A 27283-nucleotide genomic window follows, 5' to 3' on the forward strand; every position below is an offset into this window, starting at 1 on the left:
CCTAAAACACCCTGGCAACCATGTAGCATTGCCTTAGCAACCACTCAGAACACCCTAGCAACCACATAGCTACCCACAACTCTCTAGCATTATCATGATTAATTTTTCTCAGGAAAAATTTCATTTAAATCTTTCAGGTTCTCCATTTTAAATGAGGTATAGTAATAGATGTATAATTGTACTAATTATGGATGTCACAATTATATGGTTTCATTATTAACCACTATTAAAAATGTCACTGTTAATTTAATCTTAAAAATGTAGAATCTACAGTTAAAAAACTTGAACTTTTATTTACAATGTGTAAACGATTTTCGGTGTAAGCCTAAATGTGAAAATCTTTTGTGCTTGTGCCTGGGTGGTTAGTGCAACTGTTACGGACAGTGTCCCTGTGGTGCTTGGCCAGGTATCATGGACTGAACATGAACTTTCATATCTCATGAAACTGGGGCTACACACAAACTCTAAAATATAAAGGGGAATTGGGAGCCTGGGTAGCTCAGTGGTAAAGATGCTGGCTACCACACCTGAAGTTCGCTAGTTCGAATCCCAGGGCGTGCTGAGTGACTCCAGCCGGGTCTCCTAAGCAACCAAACTGGCCCATTTGCTAGGGAGGGTAGAGTCACACGGGGTAACCTCCTCGTGATTGCTATAATGTGGGGCACATGGTGAGTTGTGCGTGGATGCTGCGGTGGGTGGCGTGAAGCCTCCACACACGCTATATCTCCGCGGTAACGCACTCAACAAGCCACGTGATAAGATGCGTGGGTTGACAGTCTCAGATGCGAAGGCAAATGAGATTCGTCCTCCACCACCCGGATTGAGGTGAGTCACTACGCCACCACAAGGACTTAGAGCACATTGGGAATTGGGCATTCCAAATTGGGAGAAAGGGAAGAATAAATAAATAAATAAACAAATAAATATATATAAAGGGGAATTTGATGTACAAAACTCATATTAAATTTAATATCAAAACTCACAACTTAAATTGCTGTTTCATTCAAATGCTGTTTGTTGCATTTGAATGACTTTGGGTTACTAAAAACGACAGATGTGAAACATCCAGACAGATGTCATATAAAGGTACACAAACTACATATGGGACAGGATGATCCACAAGTTGTCCAACAACAAACTAATGAGTTTAACATTTTGAGCTGGGATGAACTAAGAGATGCAACTTTTTAGAATGTTTAAGCGTGCTGCATTTGTGTGCAGTTACTATCATGGTAAACTTTGAAGAGTTGCGTCTTAAATTATCCTCATTATTTAAAGCATTGCTTGTGTACAAATTCACTGCATTCAACAATACATTTTTATTGTAGTCATTATCAGACTTTAAATCGCCTGTTATAAGCAATGTTCCCGTTATTATGCATATTCCACAGGTTTATTTGTGAGGTATTGTGGACAGATTAAAGGACAGTATTTTTATGAAGTCTGTTGCTGATTCTTTATAACGAGGAGGAGGGAGTGGCCTGGCCATAAAAATGGACGCCTGGCGCTCTTGGGGTGGCTGGCAGATTCACCAGCTGACATTCAAGGCATGCCATACACCATCTGCGAACATCTCTGTGAATGCCCGGCCAATAGAAATGGGCCATTAGACATTTCAGTGTTTTCTCCTGCCCTAAGTGACCCACCATCGGATGAGTCATCTGGAATAACATTTTCAGACGGCTCTTCTGTACTAACAATTGGGTTGTATCCTCTTTTGTCTGAGCATCCTGCTTCGCTCAATACAACCGATCCTTAATGATTGCAAAGTACGGATATGCGGGTGCAATGTCTGGCTGGAGGCTTTGACCATCAATCACTTTCACTTGATCAAAGACGTGCCTAAGGGTCTCATCTCACGTCAGTTCCAGAGGGAAATCCCCGGCGGGGAATCTTCTAAGGGCTGGGGAAGCAGGCATTTCCCCTTCCTTACGTCAAACTGATGCTGAGCTGACGTAGACAGCCCTGGCTCCGCCTCCCCAGCCAGTGAATTGCAAACCACACACCGAGACATTTTGTTACAGGACCCATCCACACAAATTCCCCTCAATAAAACAGTAAATGCCGGCCAATTTGTACCCAAGATTAGTGGATGGGTGAGGCGGGAACTAACCACAGCCTCGACTCTATACTTTTGTTCTCAAAATTGAATGATGACTGTAACGGGTTATCATGAATATCCCCGTACACACACCTTACCGTCACCCTCTGGCTTGTATCCAATGCGGATTGAATCAAGCTTTGGTAAATGGAGGTTTGATTACAACCTGAATTCACCAAGGCTTTATATGTACCCCCCTTTATACTCACAAGTATTCAGTACATTCCTGCTTGATCAGGGTGGCGTGTAGTGTGTGGGGGACCCGAACCAATGTCTCCACCTCCATCGTGGGGCATCGGCCCTGGAAATGCCCAGGGTCCCCACAGCTCCAGCAGACCAGCCCAGACTTCACGCCCACACCCGTGGCAGCAGATTCACCAGCCTGTGGGGGAGAGCAGAGAGGATTAGAAGAAGCCAGCTGGATGACCGGCCACAGGACCGAGAAACCGGGTTTGGACAGGAATTCCCTGTTGCAGGGGAACAGGAACAGGTTGAAGAGAAGGAGAGGGGGAGGGAGGAGAGAGAGAGAGAGAGAGAGAGAGAGAGAGAGAAGAAGTCTCACCGGCCCCTGAATACGCAGCCATATGGTCCTCAGCCAGCTAGACCGCCTCAGCCAGCTAGACTGCCTCATCCAGTGATGCCCACTCCACTGTCCCTTCTGGTAGTCGGGCGATGAACTGCTCCAGTACCACCAGATCATGTAACTCCTCTGCTCCAGCATCCACCCTCAGCAGGCGTCACGAAGCTGTCGGGAGAAGGCGAAGGGCGGCCGTGCTCACTCAGCATCAGTGACCAGAAGTGCAGGTGATGCTGCTCTGGGCTACGGCCAATCTGCTGCAAGATGGCTCTTTTCAGATCCTCGTACACCAGGAGGTTGTTGACAGGATGTTGATGAGCCGCAAGTTGGGCTTCCCCGGCTAACAGCAGCAGTAGGCGGACCACCCACTGGGTACTCGGCCACTTCCACGCCTCGGCCATTCACTCGAAGAAAGCCTCCAGGTCATCCTGAGGTCCCATTTTGGTCAGCATGACCTGCAGCACGGCCATTGGTGGGTCCGGGGACAAGGCTGAAGACCCCCCTGGTGTACGAAGCTCCATAGCACCTGCCGATCCTCCGCTTGGGTTTGGAACAGCGCCTGGAACCACTGCTCCTCTTCCATGCATAGCTCGAGCAGAGTCTAATGTGGGCTTGGTGAATGCCGGCGAGGGTCTTGATTACTTCGGCAAGGACTCCATGACTGTGTTTCTTCCTCCTAATTCACGGGTTTCGGCACCACTGTGACAAGGTTCATTGTTGGGTGGAAAGGAGGAAGCGGGAACTGGGTGAACCATTCACGTAGATTTTAATAACACAAAAGTTTCACATAGACACAACATAAAAGTGCTTTTCAGCACACAGCCAGACATGCAACTCCATGTGTCTCTCTCACTACTGGCTTCTTCAGCCCAACGTGGAATGCATACATTCCGTCGGCTGTGTGCAACTCTCTCTCTCTCTCTAACTGGCATCTCCAGCTCCTCTTTATCCCCCTCCCGACTGATTGAGGTAACTCAGCACCAGGTGTCCATCCTTATGTCCCGGCCACTCCCTCCTCCTCATCACACAGACAAACAACGGATTGTTTACGTAAACTGTTGCAGAAGAAAAAACATTGTATGCCATGAACTACATGTTGTGCACCCACAATAATCTTACAGTTATGCACTTTTGAAGAGACTTCAAGCACTCTGGTTACATTAAAGTGCATCATTCTGTGGCCGGCATGTGCATAAGTGATGTTGTGCCCTATTTTAGAGCATCTCTTATTAAATACCTCCTATTTATTTGTTGTGTATTTATCAGTTTATCTATTGTAGGGCTGCGCTTAGCCTCCATACATATCCGTAAGAAACGTGTCCACTAACACGTTCAGTTGTGATATGATGTGGCTATTGTGTCTCAGTGCTGTTGCATAGTAATACAATTTGCAAATAGATGTAAAACTGGTTTATAGGCTTGGGATCATTGCCTTTTCCATGAATTGATAATCAGAAGATTTTCCAGATGATTCTCGATATATATATATGTATATATAATATATAATTATTTTTATTTTTTTTCTTCAGATATAAACTGGGCTGCTTGTTGCACGATATTCTTTGTCTTTTCAAACTTCTTTTTTTCAACACAACTTAAAACGTGAGCAGCAGGGTAAATTAAAGGGGGTCGCACATCAGTGGTTGCACAACACGCAACTGGTGGATGACATTGCGTATTCTAAAATTCGAAACAATTATTTTCTACAAAAGTACGCACACACAGCCAACACTCAGCATCAAAATTCTGCAGTGCCACAGAGCGCAACTTGCATATTTTCCATTAAATTCGACCCAAATAATTATCAAAGGACTAAGATTATTTACTCTAGCCATCACTGGATGATATATTGTGTATATGCATCTTTCATATAGCCTACACAATGTATTTTCAGTTACAAGTATGTCTTTTTGTACTTTGACAGCTTGAATAAAAGAATATTCAGTGCAACATACAAGGAAATGCACTCATCAACGTAACTTTAATTCTTTAAGAAGTACAACAATTTTCGTAACTTTGGACTGCCATCTGCTGTTCCGCTTCAGCTCAGCCTGTGTGTGTGTGTGTGTGTGTGTGTGTGTGTGTGTGTGTGTGTGTGTGTGTGTGATCATGACCGTGACCGGCTTCAGTAAATATTATATCACCCTTTTGTGGTCTCCCAGCGGTATTACGCCAGACTGTTAAACAGAGGTCAACTGAGTGAATAAGAAAGCAGGCAAATTAGACTTCTTATTTAAATGTTGGCTAACTTTAATATCTCAATGCCTCAGAAATATATAGATAAAATAATGTACAATCAATAATTGATATTTTATGACATCCCTACTGGTTAACTGCAAAGGCAACCTAACCGCCAGAAACTCACACCATCGCATCCCTAGTAGTACTAATAGCGCAAATTTACAAATAGAAAAATCTCTCATTTCTTCAAACCGAGGACCACCAATTTGAACAAAATTAATCACTTTTGAGCCAGTACAAGTTGTAAAGTTAGGACAGCTTATTTCATGTTAGTACAGGTCTCGTTTTCTCCATGGGGTTTGATTAGTTTTAGATGACCAGAGGGAAGTTATACTCAACACATGCTGGAATATCCAATAAAAATTTCAGGAAGCACTCAAGTGGATTTAGTTTGTGTTGTAATTAAGTCTAGCATTCTCAAAACTATGTTGTGCCATCACATCACCCACAGGGACAAGTGCAACGAGTTTGTACATTGGTCTATATTGTAACTGTAGGGGCAGTGGTGGCTCAGTGGTTAAGGCTCTGGGTTACTGATCAAAAGATCAGGGGTTCAGGCCCCAGCACCGCCAAGATGCCAGTGTTGGGCCCTTGAGCAAGGCCCTTGACCCTATCTGCTCCAGGGGTGCCATATCATGGCTGACCCTGCACTCTGACCCCAGCTTAGCTGGGATATGTGAAAAAAAAAAAAAGAATTTCACTGTATATGTGCAAATGTATAATGTGTGATAAATAAAATTAAAATAAAATAAATAAATAAAAAAACTGCAAAGCAATTTTACAAACTCATTAAGTGAGTTAATTTGTCCTGACTAAAAAGTCAATTTTATTGAAAAAGCAAAAAGTTAAATGTGCAGTATTTGTTGACCTGCATCTAGTACATCAGGGACAGAAACTGAAGAGTTAATATTTTGGTTCATTAACTAAAACATGAGCCATTAAATGAAATGGAAATAACAGAAAAAACATAGATTTTTAAATTTTCAAAAGAAAATGTGAATGGTGCATGTCTGTGCAAAACTTTGGATGTTTGCCATGGTGTTGCTTACTGACCCAAGTTAAACGAGTCCACCCCAAAGTCTCTATGATACTCTGTTACCTAGATATGTCTCGGGTCCCTCCTTCAATAGCCCTGCAGCTCTCACCTGGTTACCCATTGAAGCTAAGCATAGTTGAGCCTGGCTAGTACCTGGATGGGAGACCTCCTGGGGAAAACCATGGTTGCTGCTGGAAAAGGTATTAGGGAGGGCAGCAGGGGGTCCTTCCCCTGCAGTCTGTGTGGGTCCTAATACCCCAGTATAGTGACGGGGACACTATACTGTAAAAAAGAACCGTCTTTCGGATGAGATGTTAAACCGAGGTCCTGATTCTCTGTGGTCACTAAAAATCCAAGGGCACTTCTTGTAAAGAGTAGGGGTGTAACCCCGGTGTCCTGGCCAACTTTGCTCATTGGCTTCTTTCCATCATGGCTAATTAATAATCCCCTATATGAATTGGCAACATCACTGTACTCTCCTCTCCATGATAGCTGGTGTGTGCTGGGCATTCTGGAGCACTATGGCTGCCGTTGCATCATCCAGTTGGGAGATTCCCCTGATACTGTGTAAAGTACTTTGAGTACCTAGAAAAGCGCTTTATAAATGTAAGGAATTATTATTATTTATTATTATTCAAGTTTATGGGATGTTTCACCTGGTGCTTTGTTTAATTCTGAGTTTTTAATGTTTGATCAAATCCATAACCCAAAGTACGAGCATTAGTAAATAAGATAAAATGAGACATTAAAAATGTTATGAAGCATCATGGGCAGATGAAATGTCTACACATTAACTTTTTATAGACATTCACTGAAGTTCAAGCCATAAAAGAGACAGAAATAAGGATTAGCCTCCCACCACAAACAAAAGCTCATTACTTGGGTGGTAATTGTGCTAAACCAGCAGTGCATCCAGCAATGCCAATGGATAGGCTAAAAAGAAGGAATGTAGTAGTAGGTCAAACTGCATCATTCTCCAGCTGTTATTGACTGTCCACCCTTCTTTTTTCCATCACATCATGAACACCTACTGCAAATGTGTGTGGAAGGTTCAGAAATTGACTCACAAAGAGGAGAGTCTTTAAGCTTGTATTTAGTAGCAAATAGCTTTTGCTACCCACCAGCTCTCTTAATCCACATTGCCAGTGTGAAGATTCAGAGACATACTGTAAGGCAGGGGGCAACTGAGAAGCTTCCCCCGGGAGTCTCAAGTATCCTCCAGCTCTCACCAAATCAGCTGCAAGGGAAGATTGAGGCCAGTCACCATGGTAGAGCATCTGCAACCTTTCTGACCTACCAATCAGGGTGGGCTGTATCCTGGAGGCTCAGAAAAAAGCTCCACAGTAAGCTCTTGAGGAGTGTTAAAAGCGAGGATAATGGTGTATGGGACAAAGAGGAGCAATCGAATTCGGCTGCTGAGCTCTGGCCTTAATTGAAGCTTACCTTTCTTATGACCTTTACCTTTCTGAGGTCAAAGTGTACATTTACATAATTGATAGACACTTTTATCCAAAGCGACTTATAGTCCATGTAACAGTTCATGGAAAGGAGGATACTGGTGCCGGCTTGACAAAACACGTAGACATTTATTGTTGCACTTTTCAGCCGCACACAATAACACACTGCTCCACACTACATTATGCTTTTCAGCTTCACTACACATAAACTCTGTTGGCTTTTCAGCTCAATACTACACACAGTCAGCTTTGTGCATCTCTTTCTCATCTGCCACTGTCTCCTCTCCTTAAATACTCAAGCTGCACCTCACTGGAACGTGAGACCGGTGTGGCACACAGGTGGACCTTATTAACCACATATCTTTCTGACCTTGCTCTGCCCAGACGCTGCTCGGCCCCGCCGTGCTCGCCACAGTCCATATAAGGCATACATTTTATTAGTATGTGTGTTGAACAATTGAGACTTAAAAGAGGTCTCGTTTGTGATTTGAAATCAGAAACAACATAGGCTCTAACCTTGAACTGGTCTAAATGAGTTAACAAAAGTGAAATACTTTAATAAAGTTCAAATACTTTGAATAGATGGGACTGTAAAAGATGTAAGCCACAGAAGATGACCTTAAACACATAAGGTGCCTGCTTCTTTGGCACTACAACATTTACCCAGCACACCTGATCCTTCAGTGACCTTCATTTATTGATCTAAGAGGCGCTGTGCACTTCTGACTCTGAATACAAAACTTTTTTTCGATCTTCTATCTGAGAAAATCTGACTGGTCAAAAAGTGCTTCTCCACACTCCACATAAAACAAAGTCTCAAACCTTTCTACACTTGAAAAATACTAGACAAAATAATAAACTCTGACAAAAGTCTGATTAAAGACAGTAAATAATATAATATTTCTGCAGTATAAAAACAGTACATTTGTGAATCACTCCTCTATTTTACTTGTCTTATTTTAGGTTTATTGAGTTTAAACTATTTATTTATTTATGAATTTTAAAATGTATGAATAAATTATTTATGGTGAAAACAATTAGTTGGCATTCCCAGAAGCCTAGTAAATATCGTAAGTATTTTTTTTTTAAAACCAATCAGAAATGTTTGTTATCTTATACCATCAATTTCCTATGGAAGCCGGATCCCGCCATGGAATAAAAAATATAAGAGGTAATTCTGACACAATTGTGACTTCTCACATTTGCAAGAAATAAAGTCAAAATTGTGAGATATAAAGTCACATTTGTGTGATATAAATTGCAAGAAATAAGGTCGCAATTGCTATTCTATGTTTTTATCATGCAATTTTGACTTAATAATGCAATTGTGAGAAATACAATGAGATATAAAATCAGAATTTCCTTTTATTTTATTTTTAGGCACCATAATTTCTAGCAAATGTGTGTTTATGAATTTATAGCTGTCATGGAGTAACATTATAACAGTAAAATTCCCAGCTAGTATTGCAAACTAAAAAACTTTTTATTTTTTATATTTTTATTAATAAAACAAATATAATCTCTGGCAAAAACACACAAATATATCACTAAAATATATCACTAAAAATAAAGTGTTGTGGTTGGCCAGTGAATATGTTGGCAGGGCAAATACAAATCTAAACTAGTGGCTCAACTAAGCCAGCAAAAAAAAACTGCTTAATGTTGAGCCCTGAAAAAGTGTTTGCAAATGTTATTTCATGTCGACTTTAGGGAACATTCCTTTAGCTAACTATGTTTCTCGTGATTTCCAATATTAGTTATGTACATCTGAGTGTATTGGGTGTTATTTACTAATACTGTTATGGCTTTTGACTGCTCGAGTACAACAGACCACCCCCCTCTTACCGGGAGCTGAAAATAATAAACCAATGAGGCGGTGCACTGAGTGCCAAGAGAGAAACCACTCCAGCCCTGCAAAGCTGAGGTGAACTTACAAATCAATAGAAATGCTCTCTCGCCTTTGAGGAGCCAATTCATTTTCTCAAGCATTTCTGTCATGCTCCTAACCCTTTGCTAAGATGCCGGTATTATATTCAGATAAATGTGTCAAAGTCACCTTTTAATGGTGTCTCGGTCACTATTTTTATTCACACCAAGCAACTGAATAAGGCATAAAAGCCTTGTGTGAGAAGCATACGCAGCTCGTACAGTGCCAGGAGCACTTACTCTGAATTCACAAGCTTAAAACAACAGTTGGCTCTGTGAAGTGGTTCAATAAGCAGACGCATGCCTGGATGGATATGGGGGTGGAAATCAAGAGACGCCAGAGAGCTGAGAAAACTAGGGCTCAGAAAAACAAGAGCAGCATAAAACAGGCCCACGCAGTTATCCGTCAGTTTTTAGGACAGGCGATGCTCGACTAGTAAATGGGCTGTGGAAGCACCTGGTATTAAAGCTAAAAAGATGACATGAGCATCTAAAAATAGCACAGTCAGAATTGGGAATAGATAGCACAGGTGTTTTAGAGACAGTTCCATCATGGAGAAGACTTCAGTAACATTAGCTGCTGAGGTTTGTTATTTGAAGCAAGTTAGTGCAGCAAACATCAGAGATGTGGACCAGTGGTTAGCACGTGTTAACATACTGAACTGTGGTGCTTTTGCTGGCGATGCAGGTCTGAGTCTGATTTGTGCCATTTCATAAGCCTGTTCGACCCTCTTCTTCCCATAATTACCTGTCTACGTTCTATAGAGTGCAATAGTCTGGTTCCGGAAGTAAAAATCTTACTCATTTTCTCCATAGGCAAACTGATTTATAACGATAATTTAAAACTTTTCAAGACAGACCTACCGTGAGCTCCGAGGTTGTTAACCGATGGTACAGGCTTCAGTAGAAGCCATCAGTTTGCATTATTTAATCTTCATTTTTTATAATTCATGTTTAATAGTGGAATTTCTGGTGAAGAACTTCACTACCCATGATCCAAAACAGAAATCTACCATTTAGAGAATTGCTGCAAAGCATGCCAAAAGAGCTCACAGCAACCTCCTAAGTTGTTAAAGTTGTTTGAAGCATTGTTTTTATGGTTGTTTTAAGGTTTACAGCATTACGTCATCATGACAACGAAGTTGTAAAATTGGATATAACTTTACACAGAAATGGTTAGTAAGCAATTTTATCACACTGTTTACATGTTGTAGCGATACTTTTGAAATAGTGAGTATTTTAACGTTTACTGATTGGCCGCATTCACTTCCATTGTTCCTCACTGTAACCAAGAAATGGAGGGTCAAATTAATTAATTCAAATTAATTTGAGGTTATCAACATTACGCCACAAGTGCTGTTGATTTACCTAAACTTGTATTGAACACAAAATATTCCACAGTCTTACACCTTAGTCTATTTGTCAGATTTTCAAATCCTTTTTTGCTTCAAACCAAAGTTTGTACTGATGCGATTTATCCTACCTCTGAGCTGGTTGTTTTGTTTGGTAATAGAGATTAAAATCCTGCCTAGAATCAGTTATGTGTTCCACGGAAGACAAAAAGTCATACATGTTTGAAACAACATGAGGGTCAAGATAGTTAAGCTAATTTTTTCCACCATTCTCCATCTTACTGAGTTTGGATCGGTTGTCCTAAGTGCCGGCATTCCAGACACATCAAAAGAAGGGCCAATTTATTTAGCAGCAGCTGGGCACGGACATATCAGACCGGAACATCACCTAACTGGATGAAATGGGATTCAGGGGTGATGGATTTTGATAATTGTTTGTGCTTGTTAGCTATCTCACACAGGCCCTAGTGTACTGTCTTGCATATTATGCCACAGAACTCCACTTAATGTGTGACGGAGACAGACTTCACAATTATCTCTCTACCTCCAAGGTATGTTAGTCAATGCTGAAGTTTATCAAATTAAGAACTGTTTCCTGAGGCATAATGAGAGACATGGCAGGCCGAGCTTTGATTGGAAGGGATTTGAAGACTCAAAGGTCTTCATCATGACAAATTTGGCAGTCTTAAAATCATTTCTGTCATAAACTTTTTCAGCTTGACCTTCATGTTACCTAGAATGGTGCAATATTCCAAAAAATTGGAATGCAGGTAATAAAATATGCCTTTGACACTGCAAAGCATTAATGAGATAATTCCCAAATATACAGTATGCCGAATTGTATTCAGTGTTTCCCACAGGATTTTGTGAGACTTTGGTGAGTGAACCTCGCATTGTCCCCTGTAAGAAAATTTTGTACATTTTAAATTTAAATGCATCACTCTGGTGCACTTTGAGAGCAAAATTAAGAAGCTAGATCTGTGAAGAGCTTTGTGGTCTGGTAAACAATTATGTGCTCTAGTAGTAATTTAATCATAAACACACTGGTTGTATAGATATGAATGGAGATGACATGGCAAAAAAGTCACACCCACAAAGCATGGTAAACAAGATGGAGTTTAACACAGTTCACAAATGGTCAAAACATAAAATCGACTAGAGCAGGGGTCAGCAACCTATGGCACATGTGCCAGCATCAGCACGCAGACGGGTAATCACTGGCACGCCAGTAATGGCAAGAGAGGAATAGACTATTTTATTTATATAAATTAGTATCTGCATTCCTCATGATCATACAGTGTGTTTTCATGAGCTGAATGGTAGGCTAAACAAAAAGTTAAAATGTGACAAGATTGCAGTATACCCAACAGACTTGTGCAGTGCGTGCAAGCCATTTGCGCATCACGAGCCGGCAGCTTCACTTTCAGTTAATCGCATGAGTAAACGTGCCCGCTTTGCTTCGGTCATGCTGCACGGATGACAGCCTACATTCCATGTTTAATTTGTAATGTAATAAGGAAAACACCACTATTAATCCTTGAGGTTTCCAACCCAGCATACAGGTACACCATCCTTAAACCATGGTCACACTCAAAATTACATTAAACGATCCAAAGAGAAAACATAAACCCACATCGTCGGCACAGCCATTGACCAGGTAAAAAAAATGGCACTCCATGTCAAAAAGGTTTCCACCCCCTGGATTAGAGCATATATTTGAGCCATCAAAGAAATGAAGCAAAAGCAGTTACCTGTGTTGAACTTGCTCCTCAGATGCTGACTGAAGGTGAGAGATGCTTTGCCGAAGCAACGGCGCAAAACACAAAGCTATAGATTTTTTTATGTTATTATGAGAAGTGTAAAAATATTTTCGGTTCATAATGAAACTGTGGCGGGACAAATTAGGTAATTAATGGGAAACACTGGTATTCTCTGTTTCTTGACATTATTTACATCATTTGCATTTGCATACAATATCTGAATGGATCTGAGATACATTTAGTGTTATAATAAAATTACACACAGGCAAAACATTGGGTATTGTGTCTTGAATGATAATGTGGTCTGTATTTTAAAGTATTCCCTCTTGGAATTGAGCCCATCCTGGATGCAGCATCATCTGCAACACCCTTGAATAAATCAAAAACAATAAGTCCAAACTTGAAATCCTGATCAAGGAAAGTTTCTAGCTATATAAAATGTTTTCCTCCACACAAATGCAATGTTCTTCACTCTGTAATTCAGTCAATATTGGTCTAATTGCTGAGCATGGCTTAACTTGTTGCCCTGAACACATCAAGATGCATAGGAGTGGAAAACTGACAGGGGATGTAATCTCTGTTTCCATCAGACTCATCTTTGATTTCAAGGCCTATTGCACAGAAGACACCATGCATCAGCATTTATTCTGTGAAAGCAAGAAAACTTCAATTAAATATTATTTTACAGTCTGGCCATTAGTTCCTAATCTGTAATAAGCTTTACAGTTGTTAATGCAATGTTCTGATCACAGACACTAGACACTTTCACATATGAAACCCATTAAATTGCAGTAAAATGTAGCACATCTGCTATTCACACGCTTCTGTCTTGTATCCGTTTTGCTACCATTCACACATGTCATTTGCATTCTGTAATTTCCACTTTTTTGTGATGGTTGTGCATTTTCAAAAAAATTTGCCTATGCGTTTTTAGTTTGCTGATCACCTGACATTTGGTCCTGTGTATACCTCATTACCGAAGGAGGCTAGTTATTTTATCATAAGTAATGGAATGACTTACTGTTCCTGTAAGCTGTTGACAAATATCTTCATCCACACGAATAAAGAGAAGCGCTTCCGTTTCACTATCTGTCCAATTTGACGACATAATTCTTTTTTTTTTGACCCCCACAATCACAGGCGTTAAATGGTCAGAACTTTGCGATTGGCCCAAAGCAGACTTCTTCCGTCGGTGCATCCTGACTGTATACATGGTCAAATCGTTAATATTATGGCTTTGTTCACACATTGCATAAAATCAGAGCTTTTCTAGTAATGTTACAATTTCTAGCTGATTTATTGGTATTTCTAGATGGGTCCTGTTCAAACTAGGGCTGTCGATTTAATGTGTTAATTATGTGGGACATGTTTTTCTAAGTATTAAACTACATTTAATTTGACACAGTGACCTAATAATTTTATGTTTATGACGTGATGCAACCAAAGTGAGATGCTCCAAAAGCATCCGTCTGATGCAGGTGTACATTGACGCACTCTTAGGAAAGCCCTGATTGACGAATTCGATTGCAAAATGGATTCCTGTGAACTGAAGGCCAATGATTGGCTTATGTTCAATAATATGCAAATATACAATACAATGGATTCTAAAGACACTTTTTGTATTGTCTTAACAATGCTTAACTGCTCTGCCACAATAATGTAAAGCATTTTAATTATCTGAATATATATATATATATATATATATATATATATATATATATATATATATATATATATATATATATATACATGTACTCTTGACATTTTCTCAACCAGCTTCTTGAGGTATCACCCTGGGATGCTTTTTAAACAGTATTGAAGGAGTTCCCATCTATGTTGGGCACTTATTGGCTGCTTTTCTTTATTATTTAAAAACTTTTTTTTTTTTTAATTAAAGTTTAGTTTTATAATGAAATAAATTAATATGGTGGCACAATTATATTTTTGCCTACAAAACTAATTTCAAACATTTAAGCATACGCCTTCAGATCAAAAGATTTTTAAGATCATGAGAAACATTTCAGTCAAGTGTTTCAAAACTTTTGACCAGTAGTGTATATGTAAGGAATGAGGCTGGTATCCCTTCAGCTGACCACCAGAGGGAGCCCTCTCCCGAATACTGACACTGTACCGTTTCTTCTATGGTTACTTCCTGTTTGAACCATATAAATAGCCATGCTCTTCCATTGTGATTTTGCAAAGTATTGCCAGTTTCACTGCCTTACCAAGTGTTATTTTCATTGCCTGTTTATTTGCCTACTTGTTATGACCATTGTGCCTGTTTCACTGGATTACCGTTAATGGATTACTGTTTTGCTCTGTTTGCCTGGTTGGACTGATTACCAGTGTAACGACTACTTTGCCTGCTTCAACGATTACGTCTCTGTCTAGTGTCTTGGATTTGTTTGCTGATTATAATAAACTTCTTGCATATGGATTCTACCTTCGCCTCCATGTCGAGGTGTCCATATATATGTATGTGTGTGTGTGTGTGTGTGTGTGTGTGTGTGTGTGTGTGTGTGTGTGTGTGTGATGAGGAGGAGGGCGTGGCCGGGCCGTGATGGAGCGTGGCCGGGCCGTGATGGAGCATGGCCGGCACTGAATCAGCTGATCAGTGGGAGAGTGAGATAAAGGGGCGGCCGGAGACACCAGTTCGAGAGAGAGAGACGCACGTAGCTGCTCTGCACGTTTGTTTATGTTGGTTTTAAGTTCATCATTAAACTTTATGTTTACTGTTCAGCCGGTTCCCGCCTTCTCCTTGCCCGTCCTTTACCTGTTACAAAATATATATATATATATATATATATATATATTAGTGTTGTCACGGTACCAACATTTCAGTAGTCATTACCGATACCAGTGAAATTTCACTGTTCTTGATACCAGTTTTCGTACCACAGCAAAAATATGATAATATGATAATGTACTATTGAACACACCTGTTTAGCCTATTTAAAATTTACATTTCAATGTAAATAATGAAGTAAAAGAACTGCATGTTTCCTTCAAGTGTTTCTCAATCAAGGATGCAATGTTTAAGTGTTTTTTAAGTAGCACCCTACTGAAATCTGTTTTTACTGTTTCCCAAATCATGTTTTCCTTTTTATTATTATTATTTTCCAGAACACCATGATTTAAAGTTTAATTTCATCATCAAAATAGTGTCTAATCAATTCTTAAATATTCTTAAAACTTTTAACAAGTGAAAATAGAACTTTTCAACATGTCATTGCATTTTTTTTTTTTTTTTTTGCAAAACTTTTATTCAACAGCAGTCATATTTGTGATATATTGCTTAATAATTATTATTATTATTTTTACAGTGAATATTTTTATATTTTTTTACTATACAGTCGTAAAATATTTCTGTCACAGTTTCTTCAATTTCAGGCATGTAGATTTTATTATGAATCGTGCTTTTATTATGATGTGTGTTTTTTGCCGGAAGCTTCACTTTGCCGGATAAACAGTTTGCTGCATGGTCCAGTGTGATCACTGAAGACTTTTAAGTCACATCTGAAATCTCATCTTTTTACACTGGCTACACTGGCCTTTGAGTCTGACAAATGAAATGTAGGACACAGTTTTGGAGTGTTTGTATTTTGTGTTTTAGATTACGGGTGTTTGTGTATATGATTATTTTTCAATGTTATGTTTTAAATGTTATTACTGTGAAGCACTTTGGTCAACTCTATAATTATTATTGGTTAAATGCTATATAAATAAAGTTGAGTTGAGATTAACACACAAATGCTGTGATTTAATTATATAAATATTTAGTTAACATGTCCTGTGTGGTTTACTGTGGATTAGTGCTCTGCTTTGTCGTCTGATACAACGCAAATGATTCTGTGGAGTTTCTAGAAGATGAGCGGTCGGATTTATACATTCATTTAAAGTACACATCTGTTCCACACTAAGACTGCAGCCAATTTGTAATTATTTAAATAAAATTATTTTTAATTATCACATCATCATATATTAAATTGTTGTTAATTGATTAATTATATACTGTATGCAAATAATTCGATTAATTAATCGGCACACCATGTAATTAATTCGATTAAAATTTTAATACATTGACAGCCCTTGTTCAAACATGACGTAGGAATAAAAAAATTGGATTTATTTTACGAAATAGTCTGTATGTGTTAAAGCACCTACTGTCTCTTATGCTGCGTTACATTCGACTAGGAAAGCCAGATTTTTCAACTTCCTTCTTGAAAAACTGCAATATAATGCCATTTGATGTCAGTCTTTCAACTAGTGCTGAAACATTGATCTCTGAATTTACAGAGATGTGGGTTTATTTTAAAACTGATTAGCAAACTTTTGCAGGGACATACAGTATGTGTTAAACATGGTAAATGACCTTTTCTGTTTATAACTTTACACCTGCACAACAATTCTAACATTGTCATTTTGGTTTCTTTGTGCATCAGAACAACAGAACGCTACATGGTCGGAAATCAGAGATATCAAGAAGGAAAATCCCACATCCACCTTAAATGGAAGTGTTAAATAAGAGCAGAGCATGCTTTACATTTAGAGCCAAACATTTGGTTGGACGATTGACTGCTCACTGAATCAATGTTCACTGCAGCAGGCCATGTGATTTACATTGAGAATTGTATATAATTTATAAATATGCTGTTAATACATAAATATATATATATATATATATATATATATATATATATATATATATATATATATATTAGGACATTTCTGGTTATTATTATGTAGTACTTTTTTACAATAAACAATTTTGGTAAGTGTGTTGGGTCTAGGGCTGCACAATTATAGCAAAAATCATAATTGTCGATTATTGCCCTTGATATTGTAATTGCGATTATTAATGTCGATTAAAATATTAAATTACCGTGACGTCACAAAGCAAAGTAGCAGATTTCAATGGTGGATATGAGCTGTGCTCCAGTTTCTTTTAAGCATCTTTTAAGCATTAAATATTGTAATAATGTTTGTTAATGTTAGGCCAAATAAAACTTATTTTAAATGGATATACAGGTGCATCTCAATAAATTAGAATGTCGTGGAAAAGTTCATTTATTTCAGTAATTCAACTCAAATTGTGAAACTTGTGTATTAAATAAATTCAATGCACACAGACTGAAGTAGTTTAAGTCTTTGGTTCTTTTAATTGTGATGATTTTGGCTCACATTTAACAAAAACCCACCAATTCACTATCTCAACAAATTAGAATATGGTGACATGCCAATCAGCTAATCAACTCAAAACACCTGCAAAGGTTTCCTGAGCCTTCAAAATGGTCTCTTAGTTTGGTTCACTAGGCTACACAATCATGGGGAAGACTGCTGATCTGACAGTTGTCCAGAAGACAATCATTGACACCCTTCACAAGGAGGGTAAGCCACAAACATTCATTGCCAAAGAAGCTGGCTGTTCACAGAGTGCTGTATCCTAGCATGTTAACAGAAAGTTGAGTGGAAGGAAAAAGTGTGGAAGAAAAAGATGCACAACCAACCGAGAGAACCGCAGCCTTATGAGGATTGTCAAGCAAAATCGATTCAAGAATTTGGGTGAACTTCACAAAGAATGGACTGAGGCTGGGGTCAAGGCATCAAGAGCCACCACACACAGACGTGTCAAGGAATTTGGCTACAGTTGTCGTATTCCTCTTGTTAAGCCACTCCTGAACCACAGATAACGTCAGAGGCGTCTTACCTGGGCTAAGAAGAAGAAGAACTGGACTGTTGCCCAGTGTTCCAAAGTCCTCTTTTCAGATGAGAGCAAGTTTTGTATTTCATTTGGAAACCAAGGTCCTAGAGTCTGGAGGAAGGGTGGAGAAGCTCATAGCCCAAGTTGCTTGAAGTCCAGTGTTAAGTTTCCACAGTCTGTGATGATTTGGGGTGCAATGTCATCTGCTGGTGTTGGTCCGTTGTGTTTTTTGAAAACCAAAGTCACTGCACCCATTTACGAAGAAACTTTGGAACACTTCATGCTTCCTTTTGCTGACCAGCTTTTTAAAGATGCTGATTTCATTTTCCAGCAGGATTTGGCACCTGCCCACACTGCCAAAAGCACCAAAAGTTGGTTAAATGACCATGGTGTTGGTGTGCTTGACTGGCCAGCAAACTCACCAGACCTGAACCCCATAGAGAATCTATGGGGTATTGTCAAGAGGAAAATGAGAAACAAGAGACCAAAAAATGCAGATGAGCTGAAGGCCACTGTCAAAGAAACCTGGGCTTCCATACCACCTCAGCAGTGCCACAAACTGATCACCTCCATGCCACGCCGAATTGAGGCAGTAATTAAAGCAAAAGGAGCCCCTACCAAGTATTGAGTACATATACAGTAAATGAACATACTTTACAGAAGGCCAACAATTCACTAAAAATGTTTTTTTTTATTGGTCTTATTCTAATTTGTTGAGATAGTGAATTGGTGGGTTTTTGTTAAATGTGAGCCAAAATCGTCACAATTAAAAGAACCAAAGACTTAAACTACTTCAGTCTGTGTGCACTGAATTTATTTAATACACGAGTTTCACAATTTGAGTTGAATTACTGAAATAAATGAACTTTTCCACAACATTCTAATTTATTGAGATGCACCTGTATGTGGTATAAATTAAATTAAATTATTGCTAAATTACTTCTTACATTTTTAGTCCACATTCAGTAAATAATATGACATATTCAATTTTCAAACTTATTAACAGCCGATTTAAATTGACCAAGTTACTTACTGCATTCAGTAAGCCCTTTGGTGGCAAGACGGGACCATTCATCCCGTTGGATCTTCAGTGGTGATCTTGTTTACGTACGATCATCGTTCGATCATTTTTGGCCTCAGTGGTGCACTTTGGAAATTAAAAACAGTCATTTGAGATCGGAGTTTGTGCAATTCAGGAAAATGTTTAATCTACTAATACCAGCTGCATGGCAAATGGGTCTTATTACAGCAGACGCGATAACAATGATGGTGATTCCTGAAATATGCTATTCATGCCATATTCTTTATGTTGGCTACACCTCCAAAACAAACTTAGAACAGTTAAGCTGAATTACTTTATTGTTATTTTGTACAAATCAAATTCACATTGGCCTACTTATTAACATGACAAAACAAAACTGTTATTACATTTTTAATAAACTGTACACAGAAATTGAGCAACGCGACAAACTCTCCCATTACAATAACTGCTGTCACTCACTGCAGGTTTACACTGTTTGAGACCTGCATTTCGACATGAGCTCAATGACGCTCTGCACAAAGTTCTGCACTCTCGCGAATGCTCTCATTAAAAACAAAGCTGTCTAATCAGCACAATAAATCAAATATTTACACCGCGTCTATGCCTTGATTAGAACGGGAGCATTTTAGTTTTGTCGTGTTGCTCATTTGCAGTATATTTAACAGCATCTACGTTCAAAGCAAGCTGTGCAATATGCAATGAATCTAAAATAATTCCAAAGTGCTTTTCGCTCTTGTTCTACAGCTTCTTTTCGAGTGTCAGGTGATGTTTCTTCAGTATTAATTTTTGTGTGCCACTGCGAACAGAGGTGGAACATAAAGTAATCATCTGGGCATTCAGACGGTTTAAAACTTGCGCATTAGGATCAGTTGTCATTACTGATAGGACAGAGGATTACTTTAAGCGGCTCTGATTGGCTATTGCCGTTTCAATGCTCAACGGACATGTTAGTTATTGGTTAGAATACTCAACCGCTGCAAAAACACATTGTAAATAGAAACCATAGATGCAACAGGAGCAGACTTAAATTGAATGCTGTAATCGTCAGTTTTCACGATTACATAACTGAGGCAGAAGTAATCGATTTTCAATTAATTGTGTCTCCACTTGATTTCCTAAAGCAAAGCCAACTGTAGCAGAAGCACTTCTCTAAGTGTTTAGTTATCCTGAAACCATCGTCTCTCTCTCGTTTCTCTGAATTTGCTTGATCCTTATTGCTCTCTGCCATCTGATGGTTTTCTTAATCCTCCCTCTCTCTCTCTCTCTCTCTCTCTCTCTCTCTCTCTCTCTCTCTCTCTCTCCTCCCTCCCTCCCTCCCTCTCTCTCTCTCTCTCTCTCTCTCTCTCTCTCTCTCTCTCTGGTAGTGAATAATGCAGAAGCTAGAATCAGAGTTAGATCCCCTGATGGAGTGAGCAGGGGAGCAGCTGCACCTAACAAGTGAAGCATCAAAGCTGTCATGGCTCATCCCCTAGCAAGACAAATCAGTTTAAGCAAGACAACACCACTCCACCCACCCATGCTTTTTTTAACCAATCCCCTTCTGCTGCTCCATTCGCTAGCTACCTGATCATCTATGCTATAGTGTAGTGTGACATACAGACTGGTATAATAGGGGTAATAAATGTGTCCTTACTATACAGTATATCTGCATCTGTGTTGTTTGCTAAGGCTAAAAGCCAGAAGGTGTTTATGTTCGTGTATCCGACATTACCCACTTCCAATATCCATGAAACAACCCTGATAATTTTAATTTTTTATGAATTATAGTCTTTAACACGTCGATAATATAAGATACATTTACTGGAATGATCTGTGTCTGTTTACATTTTACACTTGGTCTCTTCATGCAATTTTACTGATGAAATAGCTATCCAATCATAAAAAAAAATAAAATAGGAAATGTCCTCAACGCATTTGAGGAAAATAGCAATCAAATCAGGCGGTGGATTAAGGTGCATATAAGATGCAACTCTGTCAAGTGCAAAATGTGTCTAGTTATTCACAAAGCTTAAGTAAACTTTGCTTCTGCCAGAGATGAGTGTCTCTTTTCTCATTTCCCAACTCCTCGATTTTGAAAATGTAACACTGCCAAGAAAATGTGGGACATAACAGCTGTGGCCTTCTGTATCGCGATCGTCAAAGAAATTTCAGTTGTGTTTTTAGTTTTTATGAGCAACATCAAGTGCAGCAAAATTTCACTTCCTGGCTTTATTATCATCATGGAAGTGAACACTGTTATATTTGCATATACAGTAACAGGATAAACAGGAGATCAGATTTTAGACACATTTATGTGGCCAAGTGTGAATGGAATGTGCATACCTAATCAAATACCAATCTGATCAATCAAGATGCATGAAGTGACTAAGGGTGTTTTCACACCTGGCTCGTTTGGAGCATTTGTTTCGGAACCTGGTGCGTTTTCTCCCTTAGTTTGGCTGTTTAGGCATATCTGAACAAGGCAATCACACTTGGGTCCGCACCAAAACAATCAATCCGTGACCACCTAGATGAGGTGTTCTCAGACCGATTGCAAACAAACCCTGGAGCAGTTGGCTTGTGGTGGAGAATGCACACAAACAACAATTTCCCTATAAAAACCATGAACATACCTGTTGGATCTTTGGAGAATTAAAATAATAATAATAATAATAATAATAATATAATAATAATTATAATAATTCCATTGCTTCTCTCTCCTGTGTGTGTGTGTAACGTGTGCCAGCTCTGTGACCATGAGAACAGGCACTTTTCAATGCAGAAATAATGCAAAAGCAACTAATGACGGAAAAAAAATAAGCATGACGCAAATTTTACATCGCATATCATTCGTGTGTAAGATTTAGTGTATTTGTAGCGCAATCTCTGAATGGAACACACAATGAGTACAATGCGGTGACATTTTGCATAAGCTTGACATAAACAAGACTTGAAAATGTGTTGCGATTGACACAAGTTTTACATGTATACCATTCTAACTGGTATATCAATGGATGCGCTAAATCCTGGAACAACACACAGACATTCTGACCAATAAGGGGACAGTTTGCTTACATATGACTTTTACTGACACCGTTTTGGTCCATTTTGCCTTGTGACAGTGAATTGAACCAAGAGGAAAATGCAACATTGTAACATTTAGCTCCTGTTTCGGAACAAATCAAATGAGCTACAGGTCTGAAAATGCCCTAAGTGTGAATAGGCTCTAAATGTTTCCTGATATTTTTCTGAAGCTTATGTCAGTCTTGGAGGATGAAATTACTTGTTTTTTAAGGCAAGAGCTGATGACGTGATTCATGGCACTGTAGGCAGACAGCAGGAAGTCTGCCACAGCCAATGATTGATTGTCAATCATTCTAACCATGCAACAAATTGGTAAATAAATTTGCCTGCAAGGGTTTGCATTCTGGGTAGACTTAGCGTCAGAGCGGTGAAGCCTATAAACAGCAACTGGTGCACTCTGCCAGAGGCAAAGCAATCTCAGCCGGCTTGGTGGGGAGTGTAGGAGGCTGGGTTCCAACTTTAGCAACTTTGCAAACACTCCCTGAAACTTTTCGTAACTCTTTGGTGCATGCAGTTTTCAAAAGCTTGGGCTTGAGGGTGAATTGATGGAATGGAAGGATGTTAATACTCTTTTGACTATCAACAAAATTAAAATTCAGAAATATTGCACTATCCTGAGGATAGTCCTTCTGTTTCTTTTATAATATTTCAACATATAGGGGAGACCGGGGCTAGTTTTCACACTGGTAAGTTGTCATAAGGGCTATATCTCAGTAACTATAAGGTTTTGAATCAATAGTCCAATTGCACAAATGCTTGTTTTCTCTATCCAAAGTTGTGTTGGTTTCAAACATAAAGTTCAAAACTGTCATAAATTACGAAATTGTTTGTGAATTCTACCCTCCAAACGAAATTCCAAAATGATTATATTTTTGTTTTTTAGCCAATGACTGAACAAGAGAACACAATATCATCACCTGGCATACATATAGACAAGGGTCGAATGTATAAAGGGTCGACGGTAGAACTGAACCAAAAGATTGGGCTTTGTTCTCAGGACAAGGGTATTTTTCATAAATGTCAGGCAAGGGCAAGTTGTTTAATTTATAAATTACAATTTCTGTTCTCAGAACAGAGTATTTGTTTTATGGTATTCATGGTATATTAAATAAAGGCTACTAGCCTACATTACAAAGAGATGGGTATTTTTTTATTATTATTTGGATTATACCAGCAAATATATCTTCATTATCAAAAGTTCTCATTATTTTTAGTTCTCGTTAATTGAATTTCATTACTTTTCATGAATTTACCCTTACTGCTTGTAATACATTTTTCCCCTATACTTTTGTGTGTTGAATTGTGTTGTAAAATATGCATAAAATGTTTGTTTTTGAATTTGTTTTTTTTTTTTATATTGTGTTTCCTAAAAAACATTTTCAAGGAGGAGAATTCTTGGGTCTCCAAGGTTTAATAGCAGGTTTCCATTGTGACAACTTACCCCATATAGTGAGGACATGTTGTTAACACAGTCTCTCCTATACCTTTGTGCAGATCAATTGCATTGGTGAAGCTGGCCTTGTGTAGCTTGGATCCATTACTTAAAAAGTTAACGTGTACAGTATATACTGAAGTATACGTATAAAATCAGGAACGAAAATGAAGAGGCTTTTCTCTTTCATTTCAGAATGTTTCACATACAAAAGCCCTAAAACAGGGAGTGGACACCCTGCCATAGCTAGAACACTATGCATCCAACTCGGTAGCACACACTTGGATTCTCATGGGAGATGCATGACGCATTCATGCATTTGTTATAGCCCCAGTAAAACTGTAGGATTTTGGATTGAGATGCACGAAACAAAAAGCTATTGATTCGGACTACTTATTTTTATTAGTGATAATGTCCACCAAGATAACTTATATGCACTGACAAAATTGCCATTACATTACCGTGTGAGATAGTAGGCTAAGGCAAAAACATATTAACAAAGTCCATTTAAAACGGACATAAAAAACTACTGTCTTGTGAAAATATGTAAACATCTACAATGCGGCGCTATAACCTCTTTAATGGGCTCAGTATAGAGTCCATTATGTGTTTCCTCCATTTTGCCTTGTGGTGGGGCCACTGCTGGTTCGACAGCACTTTAGCCACTATGCTACAGGCCTGAAATGGGTGGTGTTTCGTTACATCATAAAATGCTATGAGTGCCATTACAGAAAGCCATCATTATCTGCCACTCCATTGAGATGCTTCCTGAGATAGACAGAAAGAGGGGGGATGGGGGCATCTCTCTTTGAGAAAGCATTACTTACCAGGTAAGAGAGTCTTTCATAAAGGCTTTCAATGACTGGGAACATTACCACACGTATAAAGTCAGGAAAGTGATATTAAAAAAGACTTTACTGCAAAACACAAACGTATGTTGTGCATTTAAACTGCTGTGTTGAGTGAGGAATATTTCTCAAATGTTGATAAAAATGTACACACGAAATTATAAAAAGAAAGCTCTTTGTCCCTATGAGAACTAGAGTTGACAGAAAACTGGAAACCGAGTGCGCCGTCTAGTGGTGATTCAACTCAGATGTGAAAGCGCGCCAAAAAGCAAATCTGACAAGAAATGTTCAACAGTAGAGGCAAAGCATGGAAATCGCTCACGAAATGCAAATATTGACTAAATATTAGAGTTGAAACTTACGGTAAAAGACGTACTCAGTGTAACTTGACCATATCTTGTCGTCAGTGTGCTGGTTGACGAACGAGGCCGTCACTGACGAGTTACACGCCACCATCTGGAAGCCACATTCCGAGAGCATATCAAAAGAGCGCTCCAGGTGTTTGAACTTGAGGTAAAAGCGGGACGTGTACCTGTCAGGGGTCCTATCTGGGTCCCTGCTCTCATTCAAGGTCTCGCCAAAAACTTCTTTGGCCAAAGCAATCCTCCCACATATCATAATCCTCGGCACCCTCCGAAATTTGGCGTCGGTTTGACTCTCCCTGCCCATCGTGCAAGACCCGCGATAACCGACGGTTATGAACCCGCTCTTTCTGTCGGCGGGAACAAGCGACGCCGGGGGGCACATTCGCTGATCGCTTCCTTGAGACCCGTCCTCGTAATCACTGTGGATGTATTCGTCGGGACTGGGCTTCAAGTCGTCAGGGGTTAAGAGTTTAACCAAGTCGGGTAATTGAAAGTACTCCGCTTCTTTCCTCAGTCTCCCCTTCTCCGGGAAATGGTCGGGGAGGACGACTTGTTTGTCTCTGAGGTAGTCTAAAACATATCTGAATAGAAACCCATCCCGGTCGATGAAGTAACGACCTTTGGGGTCTCTGGCGAGATCATTTGACGCATTATTTTTAGGAGAGAATATTTTCCCCAGAAGGGAGCCGGGGTGGCTGATTAACGTGATGTGGCGAGTATAATACACCTGTCCCCCGACATTGAGTTCAATAACGTCCGGAAAACTGTTGTGGACAGAGCCTTGATCTTTGCCCGTCGGCTGAGCTCTAGAGTTTCCACTTAACGCCATTGTTTCAGTCATAGGTGCCTGGAGATCCTCCTAGCCACACTGAAACACGATGGAAAAGTTCGCTCTAGAGATTCGGTATTGGTGTAGTAAAAACAAATAAAAATCCCACCCCCCACCCCCCCAAAAAAATTATATATATATATATATATATATATATGTATATATATATATATATATATATATATATATATATATATATATAAAAGAGCAAATGCGAAATATCCGAGGATGGAGATCGAACTACACGCGCACACCGGAGAGTCGCACCTCGCGAGCGAGTATCAGTTGCTCAGCATCCGGCGCTCCCCAAAAAGAGCGGCAACGGACGGAGAAGACGGGCATGGTCGCTTGTTTTTTTCGCCTGAAAAGCTAAAAGTTTGTTTAAAGCTGAAATTTAATGTTTCAGTCAAGACGTTGGTTTTCCACACACAGTTTATGGAAAAAATACCCATTTATTCAATAAATCAGGTCCAAAGTTCCCGAACAAGTTCAGCAGCGCATTAAATCCAACTTTTGATGAGCAAAACAGACAGATTGGATCGTTTCAAACGGAAATCCTTTTCCGTTTTGAGTCCGAGGAGCAAGTTAAAACCAACTCAATTATAGAGATTATAGGGTTGGTCGATAATTCCAGCGGTTGACGGGAAAATCCAGTGTTTCTGTCAGTGTTCTCCGCTGAAGGAGGCACGATATCAATCCGGTTTTATGCGCGCGCGGGCTTTGAGGGTAGAAAAGATCCAGAAATTACTCTCTGTCCCCTCGCGAGCAGGGCTGTGCCGCGGGAAAATAACCGTCTCAGCTGTTGTTGCCTCAGCGGTGCGGGCGGGAAAAAAAGGAAAAGAAATAATGGACTATAAAGAATTACATCATCTTAAAGGAGTATGCACGCGTGAATATATATGGCGTTGCTTTTATTCGCGTCAAATATCTTTGGCAACCAGCTGTGAAATAGCTAATGCGGTCAACATACAAATTTTTACATATGTGCCTACAGGAAATTGACTACTTGGAATGTCACTTTGTGCGTTGTTTTTGTTAATACACTACAAAAAATATGTAAGACTAGTTACTGACAAGAAATATCGTTGACGTTGCATGAAGCACTGTGTTCATAGTGGAGAAACCCACAGTCAATTTCAGCACCTTGGACAGCGAAAATCCATTACGCTTTATTCTTAAGATGTTATTTGAATTGACAGTTCTTTAAGAAGTCCTCTTTTAAATCTTTCTGGGTGCCATGAGATGGTTACAGTACTAGTTTTTATATATATGCTAAACATAGCTATTAGGATGGCAGATGGGTCATACCTACAATTCGGTAACATTTCGGCTTTGAAACGTGAAGAATCAAAAATGAAGCATACTTGTTATCTTTATGTTTCATCATAAAAGGGATATGTTAAAGATTTAAGTAATACTGGTCAGGCTAAATGACTTTAAAAAAAAATCATATGTACATCCGGTTAAATGGGCAGGGTCAGAGTGAAAAATAACAGGGTGGACATTCAGTGTGTAAAATTTGCCATTACATGGTCTGTGAATGATATCTAGCA

The 27283-nt window shown here is 39.2% G+C and overlaps 1 protein-coding gene across 1 annotated transcript in view; it reads right to left on the reverse strand.

Annotated features, from left to right (window-relative positions):
• The window catches only part of LOC127429351 (BTB/POZ domain-containing protein KCTD16-like), a 115206-nt gene extending 89464 nt beyond the window's left edge, over positions 1-25742 (reverse strand). Inside the window, exon 1 of the mRNA XM_051678334.1 lies at positions 24899-25742. Coding sequence (XP_051534294.1) covers positions 24899-25742 — 844 coding nt within the window. The remainder of the gene's footprint in view (positions 1-24898) is intronic.
• Between the last annotated feature and the right edge of the window lie 1541 nt (positions 25743-27283).

Source organism: Myxocyprinus asiaticus, chromosome 38 (assembly GCF_019703515.2).
Source record: "Myxocyprinus asiaticus isolate MX2 ecotype Aquarium Trade chromosome 38, UBuf_Myxa_2, whole genome shotgun sequence".
Classification (NCBI taxonomy): domain Eukaryota; kingdom Metazoa; phylum Chordata; class Actinopteri; order Cypriniformes; family Catostomidae; genus Myxocyprinus; species Myxocyprinus asiaticus.